The sequence below is a fragment of the Lathamus discolor genome, chromosome 9, assembly GCF_037157495.1.
Source record: "Lathamus discolor isolate bLatDis1 chromosome 9, bLatDis1.hap1, whole genome shotgun sequence".
Taxonomy (NCBI): Eukaryota; Metazoa; Chordata; class Aves; order Psittaciformes; family Psittacidae; genus Lathamus; species Lathamus discolor.
In genome coordinates this window covers 2443649-2454080 of record NC_088892.1, presented here as the reverse complement: position 1 = coordinate 2454080, position 10432 = coordinate 2443649, and the positions used below count along the sequence as shown (strand labels likewise).

The window sequence follows — 10432 nt, the reverse complement described above, 5'->3', positions numbered from 1 at the left end:
AGAGAGGAAGCAAATGTGCAGCTCAGCCTTATTTCAGGAAGGGAAGAAGCCAGCCATGCACAGCATGAACAACACACTCTGCAGAAAGCACTTCCTATTACATCGAAAGACGCCATCACCCCACACAAACCCAGCCCTGGCATTGTCCAGAGGGATGCAGTGGTCTCCTCACTGAGCCCTGCTCTGCGCAACATGCTGGCACTTCACTTTCGAGCCCTCTTTACTCATAAAACTGGTGCAGAATACACCAGTGAGGAATGCGCTGAGCTACTTGCAGGGACACGAGCTTCCAGCCCAGCAGGCAAAGAACTAACGAACCTCAGTACTGGTGTGTCACAGGGCTTGTCTGCAGCACAGCATGGGTTTGTAGGTACTTTCCAATAAAACTCTGTGTGTGTTTATGTGTATCTGTGGAAGGGAAGGTTTAAAATGTGTCTGTAATCACATAAGGCATGAACCCGTAGCCCTGCAGCTGAGCCCCACAGCCAACAGAAAGCACAATGCTGCCTGCACCAGCAGCCAGAATCCCCATCTCAGAGCAGAGACTGAAGCAAGGTTACCTGCTGCGCCCCCAACCCATCCCCACGTTTGTTCTCATTCAGTTTTAATAACCAAACCCAAGCCAACAAGCAACCACCACCTTCCAGCCCAGTAACACCCAGCACCACCCAGCACATGTGCAGCACAGGAAGGACACAAGGTGCTCATTCAGTGCTCACTACTCTCCGAGTCCTAAAGCTGGAGATGCAGGTTTAAATCCCTTTTTCTTACAAGAACGCTACTTCTATGGGTGAGAAACACTTTTCCAGGATGAGCCATGTGCACCAACAAGAAAACCAGACGGTTCTCAAGCTTATCTACATTGTTCATTTACTGGAATACTTCATTGGGCAGTGCCTACTCCCTTCCTACCACGCGTACGTACCAGGAGGCTCCCAGTGCACCCATCGCTGGTGTGAGCCAGAAGCCATCCTTCTCCTCCTCCTCCAGCAGCTCCCCTTCACCTCCTCTGGCTCCTTCAGCCCGTCCTGACTCTTCCCATTGCAGTCGAGCAATGGGAAGCAGCAAAGCTGAAGCCAGCACAGGGTCAGCCCCTCAGCGCCTGGAAGTGACTCAGAGGACAGCGCTGGCACCCAGGAAGCTGGAGCACCCAGTGCCACCCTCCAGAGCAAATCCAGTCCCGGCAGGTGCTACCTCCAGCCTGGAATGCACCTCAGCACCAGAAACTGCAGGGGCTCCTCCTCATTTGATGCTTCAACATTGCAGAATTAGACTGGTTTGAGCTGAAGGGACCCTACGGCTCGCTCCAGCAGCCCCATGTCCCTCTGGTGTTGCTGCTCCAGAGATGGATGCAGAACTGCAGGGGATTCCCTGCTGTCGGATGGAATTCTTGGCTCCATCTCACCAGCACCAAAACATGACTTAGCAGGGTGCTGGGAGCAGCCGCCTCCCGGAGCCATGCAGGAGGAACAAGCTACCACCTAGTGGCTATTGCACAAGGCACCTAAAACCCACATCAGAAGACTTCCACACACCCCCACCCCCCCACCCCCCCCCCCAAGATAAGCACATTTAAGCTGAGCTTTGACAGTTCAGGGCTCCTGTACCTCTCCAGCCCCCCGGCATGCCTTCACAGGGGCAGGCACTTCCCTCCCCACCGTTCCCAGATCCAACAGCAGGCAAAGGGGGGACCACAGAGATGACCACAACCACCAGCTGCATCACCAGCTGCACAGGAGGATCTGAACGAGAAGCCTCGTGCACAATCACATGGCCAAAATGATCCCAATCTCCCTTCTGGCAAGTTAAAGCCATTCCCCCTTGTCCTGTCCCTTCAGGCCCTTGTGCAAAGCCCCTCTCCAGGTTTCTTGTAGCCCCTTTAGGCACTGGAGCTAATCTAAGGTCTCCCTAGAGTCTCACATATGTTCACTTCCACTGCTCACCAACCTCTCTCTTCTGAAGATCAGACAACATTTCACCCCAGAGCATCCTTCCACTTCTCTCATTCCCCTTCTCTCCCATAGATGACAGCTCCCTGGGGTGGCTGAGGGGGTCTCTAGGACTCCCCCAGCCCAGAAGCAGCGACCTGGAGAAGCTTTCCTCATGTTCACCCCACAGCTCCACACAGAACCTTGTCCTCGGTGGCCACTGCAATAAAGGCAAAGACAGGGCAAGCTGTTCGCATTAGGCAGGGAAATCCACCAAAATGAGCCAAGCATGGAGACTTGGACTGGTTTAGGTTCTGCTGTTGTTTGAGGGTGGTGGGACACTGGCACAGGGTGCCCAGAGAAGCTGTGGCTGCCCCATCCCTGGCAGTGTTCAAGGCCAGGTTGGACACAGGGGCTTGGAGCAAGCTGCTCCAGTGGAAGGTGTCCCTGCCCATGTCAGGGATTGGAACTGGATGAGCTTTAAAGTCCCTTCAACCCAAATCATTCCATGATTCTGTGAAATAGCACCAGTGTCACCCCAATGAGTCCCAAAATACAAGTTACGGTGTTTTCACACCCCTTCACAGCATCCAAGCCTTGGCCTTGAACCAAAAGCACTACACAAACACCGGCAGTGAGACAGTGATGGGTGCACAGCACCACAGGAGTCCAAAGCACCCAGTGCGGGAGCTTCTCCTGCCAAGCAGGTGCCCAGGGTTACCTAGGCCGAAGCAGGGTGCCTGGTGGGTCTCACACATCAGGCTCCCCAGGAGCCCTCATTTGCTGCATCAAGGAGATGGGTGGGCTTCCACACTCAAGGGACTCATGTGGAACAAGATCTTTCAAACCTGGTGCTCCCAGTCCTCCAGACACAACTGCACATGAAACTGTGCTGCATAACCAAGAGGTTGTTGTTATTCCAGAGGGAGTAATTACAGCATGATGCAAGGTGCACATAACTATCCCAACCCACATCAGCAGCTCCACACTTGGGCACTCGGACCTGAATCCAAACTCGTGGATAAACCCGCCGGATGAGTCCAAGACCAGACGACAGGAATGTCAAACCCAGCTGCACACCCAGCCCGCGGCACCAGCTGCTGGTGCGACTCCAGCTACCCCAGAACACCCAAACCACTTGTGGCATCATGGGGAGGAATTCTACCCGTGCAAACCTGCTCAAGGTGAGGAATTTCAGGGGGCAGACCTTTGGAATTTTAGGGCCCACAGTGATTTTCTAACTTCTCTCTAGTAGCTGAAGTCAGGAGCTACGAGTCCACAGAGAGAGTAAAGGGAATATGCTGTTGTGGTTTCAAGCGCAAGCAGCGCACGGGGCGTTTGTAGGTGCAGGTTCAATATAGTTCCATCGTAAACCACTTTGGGTTGGGTGCTGCTCCCAGGGTTCTCCAGCTCTTCTGGAGAACACCTGATAGTGATAACACCACAAATCCTTGGGCAAACCAAAACCAAATCCAATCTCAACAGGCATTTTGGTGCAGCCAAGGCCATACACCACAGGCCTTCCCCATCTCCACGTAGAGGGTGCGGGATGTCCCGGAGAGGAGCAGCTCAGCCAGCCTCTGAGGCTCCAGCTCAGTGACGCTTCAGCCGCTGTGCCTCAAAGAATCACAAACAATTCCCTATTTAGCACAACCGTCATTCCAGCAGCATTGACAAACAAAAACAACCCTGTTCTCCAGCTCTTCTGGGAACAAAGGCGGTCGGAGGCGCAGCAGTGTCTGCCAGGCATGCGTCCCAGTGCTTCCAGTCCTGCCCCAAGGCTGCCCCAGCCCCACAGCCACCCTCAAAGCCCCATGACCAGCTCCCCAGCACCACAACCAGCCCCTCTATGGCCACCAGGAACCAAGGACAGGCCCACCACCACATGGACAATCCTGAAGGGTGCCTGTCACAGACACCTGCCCTGCACAAGTGTGAGAACCTAAATCATTTCTTCCACTCCAGCTGCAAAAAAAAAATAAATGGGTTATTACCCTTAAGATTAACAAAGGCCTTAAAATCTAGACAAACTCTGCTCACAACAGGCGGATGTTGGTAATACACTGGACACTGGGAACACACCGGACACTGGGAACACACTGGACACTGGGAACACTGTGTGAAAGAATGCCCAAGCTCTGGCTGCCCTATTTCTTGCCTCATCTATTCCCAGCGGCTCCTTAAGACGGGAACGTGCCTCAAGCACCCAAAGGAACTGAATGAGGCCCAGCACTGCCCAACTGTGCTCCAGCGGAGGTGGGTGGAGGGAGAAGGAGGTACCGTGTCCCTGTACTCCCCGGACCGCCTTGTACTCCCCCATAACCCCTTGAGCCCCCTGGTACCCCCCATGTCCCGCGGGCCCGCGGCTCCCGGACCCCAGCCCCAGCAGGGAGTGCTCCCCCGGGCCCAGAGGACCCCCGACCACGGGGCAAGCGGCTCCAGTACCTTGTTCCGAGGCTCGGCGGCTCCTGCTTCACTGCGCTGCTGCCGGGAGCTGCTGGAAGGGGAAGAACGGTTGGATCAGGGGGACACCCAGGTTGGGGGGGGGATCGGCACGACAGGCTCCGGCCCACGGCCCTCCGCGGAGCCCCGTATCCATGGCCAAGGCCCGAGCCCCCTCAGCGCCCGCCCCCCCCCGGGCCGGCCTCACCTCAGACCCCCGGGCCCGCTCCGCCGCCGCGGCCGAGCCCCGGCCCGGGCCCAGCACCGCCCCCACGCACCTGCGCGCCCCGCCCAGCCCCGTTCATCCAATCCGAGAGGGCCTTGTGCGCAGGCGACCTGAGCTGCAAGGGAAGGACGGGCACGCTCTGGCGGCGCCATCTTGAGTGTGGGCGCTGGGCCTTAAAGGGGTACGCCCCTGCTGTGCAGGGAGCGGGGCGCTGGGAGCCCCCCTCCCCTCCCCTCCCCTCCCCTCGCCGCTGCCCCACCTCACCGCTGCACCGCTGCTCCCCACCGCGGGCCCCCAGCCACTGACTCCCCCACCTCTGGGCTCCCCGTCACTGACCGCCCATTACTGAGCCGCCCTATGTGTCCTGGGTTCACCAGCAGCCGTTTTGCTCCTTCTTAGTAACTGGTGCAAGCTGTGTTTTGGCTTCCAGCCTGGGCAGAGAGCTGATAACACCGATTGGTTTTAACTGTTGTTAAGTCATGTTTCTTCTGGCCAAGGACTTTGTGAGCCTCATGCTCTGCTGGGGACAAGGGGAGGCCGGGAGGCAGCAGAGACAGGACACCTGACCCCAGCTACCCAAAGAGTTATTCCATACCACAGCACGGCATAGCCAGGGTGTAACAGGGAGTTACCCAGAAGGGCTGGGGGACGGGAAGGTTGGAGGAGGTATGGGTCAGTGCTCGGCTGGGGGGAGTGGGGCAAGTTATCGGTCGGCTGGTGCTGAGGTGTTGTATTCTCTTTCCTGGTTATTTCCTTCATCATTATTATTACTGGTGGTAGCAGTGGTGATTTGTGTTATACCTTAGTTACTGCACTGTTCTTATCTCAACCCGTGGGAGTTGCATTCTTTTTGATTCTCCTCTCTGTCCCTCCAGGGGTAGAGGGAGGGCAAGAAGGGGGGCAGTGAGAGAGCAACTGCGTGATTTATGGCTGACTTTGCTCAAACCACGACACTATGGCAGCACTAGAGGGCAGCAGCGGGGCGGGCTGGAGCCGCGCCGGTCGGGGAGGTGAGAGCTCTGGGGCGTGCAGATGTGGACAGATGTGCCCCGCTCTGGGGAACAGCGCCAGAGGGACGTGGAGCTGCTGCAGTGAGCCCAGAGGAGGCCACGGAGCTGCTGCGAGGGCTGGGGCAGCTCTGCTCTGGAGCCAGGCTGAGAGAGCTGGGCTGGGGCAGCCTGGAGAAGAGAAGGCTCCTGAAGGGGAGACCTGAGAGCAGCTCCAGTGCCTAAAGGGGCTGCAGGGAACCTGGAGAGGGGCTTGGGACAAGGGCCTGTAGGGACAGGCCAAGGGGAATGGCTTGAACTTGCCCGAGGGGAGACTGAGCTAAGCTCTTAGGCAGAAGCTCTTCCCTGTGAGGGTGCTGAGGCGCTGGCACAGGGTGCCCAGAGAAGCTGTGGCTGCCCCATCCCTGGCAGTGCTCAAGGCCAGGTTGGACACAGGGGCTTGGAGCAAGCTGCTCCAGTGGAAGGGGTCCGTGCCCATGGCAGGGGTTGGAGCTGGATGAGCTTTAAGGTCCCTCCCAACCCAAACAGTGCTGGGGTTCCCAGGAATGTGGCCTTACAACTCTCCAGCAAAAGGCTGCACCCAGTGCCCTGGCACTCTCCCTTGTCCCACCAGACGGCCCCACAGGGCCGGCTGTGTGAGCTGGGGAGGAAGCAGAGCCGTGATGCCTCAGTTTCCCCTCTGGCTCCCACCAGATGGCTCCCGTTTTCAGGATGTGGGAACAGGCACCTTCATTTAACTGTAACAACGACCCCAGAAGACAGCTCCAGCATTACACCATGCAGGAAAAGATCCTTTAGAATAGGAAGGCCCTGCCACAAGTCCTAATGAGGGGAGCCCCGGCTTCACATGATCTTGTCTGTGATTGCAGCTTCACTGGGGTTCCACAGGGTGTGCTAAGAAGAGAGCACCAGCTCCTCTATTCTCCAGACACAGGAGGTCCTGCCTTGCCCTTAGCACTTCCCACATCCAGCTCCTGCAAGAGCCCCACCATTTTCCCACTGAATAAACTGATTTATTTCCTCCTGGAAAATCAACATTTATTTTCTCATTGGCATCCCATGCAAAAGGCCTGGAAGAACAGAAACAACCTGGAAGGGGAGGTCCAGACTTGGAACCCTCGGCAGAAGCCTGACTTTCTGTAAAGCCATGCAACGCGGGAGGGAGGAGCAGGGCTGCGGGGCTGTGAAGAGAGGGCTGGAGAGGGCTCTGCTCTGCTCCACCGCTGTGCTGCTCATCCCAACAGCAAGCGGCATTGCTGTCAGGGCTGGGCTGCTCCATGGGAGAAACCTGTCCCTGGAGGTTCTTGCAGGCACTCCCCAGGCACAGCTGCCAGAAGCAGGAGCGCAGCCCCCATCGCTGATTTCCTGCCCATTGTTTCTACACCACTTGTCCAGGATCTTCATCCAAAGAAAAAAAAACCTATGAAGGCTGCATGTGAGCGCCAGGGCCATCACGTGAGGGCAGGACAGCCCCAGGGCCGCCTGCGTGTCCCCAACTGCTGGGAAGCCACTTGGCTTCAGGGAAACAGGAAGCCCTGAAATAGCCAAAGCTGGACACGTGTGGCCAGGCGGAGCAGAGCATCCAGCATCCCACCTCCTCCTCTGCAGTCCCTGGTCTGTCATTGGCATTGCTTTGAGATGAGCCCACTGCCCTTTTCCAGCTCCACACTGTGACCAAGTAAGGATGGAGCTGCTGACCCAATGTGCTGACCCAGAGGGAGCAGAAGTACCCAGATCCTTGTCCATGCTGATCATGCAGAGGGTCACCGGGAAGGACGGGATGCTCCAGACCACATTGGCAGCAGGGAGGATGCTGATGCTTCATCCACCTGATATTTGCACCCAGTGGCTACCAGTGGTATCTCCCCAGCATTGTCCTTCCAAGCACTGACAGCCAGCACACAGCGGGAGCCACAAGGAGCAAGGGACACACTCCATACAAACAAGTATCCCAACAGAGCTTTAAGACCCAGTCATGACCTGCAGTGATAGGACAGGCAGGAGACTGGCACTCATGGGACACAGGGAGGAAGGGAGCAGGCAGCTGGTGTCATGCTGCCCAAAGCAGAAAGGTATTTCAGGTCCAAAGATCATTGCATGAATGCCCTGGGAGTTTCTAGGTGCCGCAAATCGGGGCTGATTACATCGAGGAGGGTTATTTGCGGGCTTAGCCCCCGGCATTCCTGCAGAGGAATGGTGCCTCAGGCCTAGACCCTCCTGGTATTAGATGAATTAGTTACATATTGAGGTTAATGCCAGCTCAGGCAGCTGGGAGACAGCCCTGCTCCACTCTGCTCCTCGCTTCTCCCCCAAGCTCCCTCTGGCCTGGGCCATCAAAGGCTTCTGGCTGGGATGGAGATGGGGCTCCTGCTGCACAGTCCAGTGCTGCCCAGTACCACCACTGGTGGAGACCGCAGGAGGGCAGCTCCTGAAAAAACAGAGGGCAAGATGGCAGGAGAAAGCCAGGAGAGACAGGATAACCTTTCCCCGACAACATCCCGTGCCCCAGCCGTGCTCTGCTGCTGAGTGAAATACCACCGAATGGGAGGCGCATGAGGCTTGAGTATTCCTGGTCCCAGGGGACAGCCAAGCAGCAGGCTCCTGTCCCGGCTCCTGTCCCAACTCCTGTTGAGCAGAGCAGAGCAGAACAATCCCAGGAAGTGACTGGGGTGAGGGGACAGGATGCCGTGCTGGCTGCCACCACCATCATTGTCTTTTCGGATACCTGGGGAATGAAGTCAGAGCCCAGCTCGCTGTGGAGGAGCCTGGAGCAGGGAGCAGCAGCCAGGGAAAGGAAACACAAGCCCCCTGATCACAGGTGTCCAGCTCAGTCTCCACCTGAGTGGAGCCTCAGCAAGGACCTGGAGGAGCTTTTCCCTCACAGGAAAGAGCTTCTGCCTAAGAGCTCATCTCAGTCTCCCCTCGGGCAGGTTAAAGCCATTCCCCTTGTCCTGTCCATACAGGCTCTTGTCCAAAGCCCCTCTTCAGGTTTCTTGTAGCACCTTTAGGCACTGGGAGCTGCTTGTGGGAGGGCCTGCAAACACGGGTAGGCAGAGGCAACATCTGCCCAGAGATGATCCCTGTGTGGGGGCTATCAGAGTGGTTTCTGGCTGCACTCCACGCAGTAAGGGAGGGAGGTGCCTGGTTGCCACCCCTGTGTGGTTACAAGCCACCTCCATGCCCCAGCCTGGTCATTTGGGTCCCAGGAGAGCAGGAGGTCTCCTCGGCGCCCTGGCATTTTGGCTGGAGTTGAATGTCACCAGCCTGGAGGAAGGGGCTTCCTGGAGACCCTGTGAGAGGGGTGATGGAGCCACTGCTGGAGCAGCACGTTCTCTGCAAAGCAAAGTACCAGCACGACCCGAGGCAGCTGGGTTTGCAGCTGGGCTAGGAGGGAAGGTGCAGGCAGGAGGCCCGAGAGGTTGCTGTGCTCTGGTTAAGCCACTTCCGTGCCCAGCTAGCGCTGTGCTGCTGCGCGGGAGGAGAGGTCCCGGCAAGCTGCAGACCTCAGCGTGATGAATGCATGGCTTGGGGTGGTGGCAGCTCTGCTGGTGGTCCTGTGCAGGCACTGTGTCCCTGCTCCAGCCCAGCAAGGGCTGGGTTCCTTCTCCACTGACCATGGTAGTATTGGGGCTGCATCCCAGCCTGCTCCTCAGCCAGCCAGCCAGTACCAGCCACTCGCACCTGATGCTCCAGTATTCGCCGGGAACACAGCTCAGAGACTGACCGTTCCCAGGTCCTCCAGCTCCCAGTACCTCCAGAGGGTGGGTCCCCCCCCGGCAGGTCCAAATCACCCTCAAGACTCTCTGTAGAGCCCCACACAAAGTCCGTTCTGACCCTGCTGCTCCTTGGCCCTGGCCCAGCCTCCTCCAAGCTGCTGCTGGAAGGGGCACTCAGGGGAGGAACTGACGTGCTGCAGACGTGCTTGCTTGTCGTGATTACTTTTGCAGTCCCTCCACTGCACGTGCCTGCAGGGGTCACCCAGCCCCTCACCACTGACCACCTCCAGCAGCCTCAGCTCTCCCTGCTCGTGGGGTTCCAGCCACCCCATTACTGTGGTTGGGATGCAGTGGTCCTCCTGGGCTGCACAACAGCCCTTGGATAACTGTACCCCCGGGCTGGTGGATGCTGCAGCCCCCGTCTGAGTGCCCAAAGTGCTCTGTGCAGCCATGAGCACAAGTCCATCCTGGAGGGGCTAGGCTGAGCATCACCACTGCTGCTGCTGTCAGTGCCAGACAGTGCTGGTGTCAGGTCCCATGTCACCCACACATAGCACCTGCACTAAGGGGTGCCTGTTGCCAGCCCAACCGTGCTCCCAGCACTGACCCAAGGAGCTGCTGGCAGCTCCACCACAGGGTACAGGAGGTACCACGAGTGCTGGAGAGGATCCTGAACAACACAGTCAGCTCAGCAGCACCCACCCGGCCTGCCCGTGGTGAGGAAACCAGGGTGAAGCCCAAACCCTTCTCTTGGCAACCCTCACAACAAACAACACCTCTGAGCGGCACCGGCTGCTGTTCTGCTGCAGGGGTGCATCAGCCACAGCGGATCTGGGGCTCTGCCGTGTTGATACTGCAGCTCTCAGCCACATTCCTGCACTGGGGCGATGGAAAGAGACGTGTGGTCCCCCAGCCCAGCACTGAGCATCACCATGATCCAGTGGAAGCAGCACCGAGGGGTGGGCGGGGGCTGGCCTGTTGAAAACCCCCTTCCCACAGTGCTGGTGAGGCTTCTGTGATGCCCTGAGGCAAAACGGGACCACGGCGGAATAAACACATGTCAGAGCAGAGCATGAGGGCAAAACGCCTGCACCAGTGACTCAGAGGGGAAAT

General features: G+C 57.8%; 1 protein-coding gene across 6 annotated transcripts in view; it reads right to left on the bottom strand.

Annotated features, from left to right (window-relative positions):
- Positions 1 to 4658, bottom strand: part of LOC136019238 (H(+)/Cl(-) exchange transporter 5) — a 28661-nt gene extending 24003 nt beyond the window's left edge. For 2 of the 6 annotated variants that reach the window (XM_065689180.1, XM_065689183.1), the window contains exons 1-2: positions 4579 to 4658; positions 4374 to 4422 (exon numbers count right to left, since the gene is read on the bottom strand). Coding sequence is in view for 1 of the 6 variants with exons in the window: in XM_065689178.1 (XP_065545250.1) it covers positions 926 to 971 (46 nt within the window). In the remaining 5 variants the exon portion in view is untranslated. Of the gene's footprint in view, positions 1 to 318; positions 409 to 925; positions 1095 to 4373; positions 4426 to 4578 lie in introns of those variants that run through there. The other 4 variants (XM_065689179.1, XM_065689182.1, XM_065689178.1 and 1 more) reach the window with 3 other exon arrangements.
- Positions 4659 to 10432: the final 5774 nt, after the last annotated feature.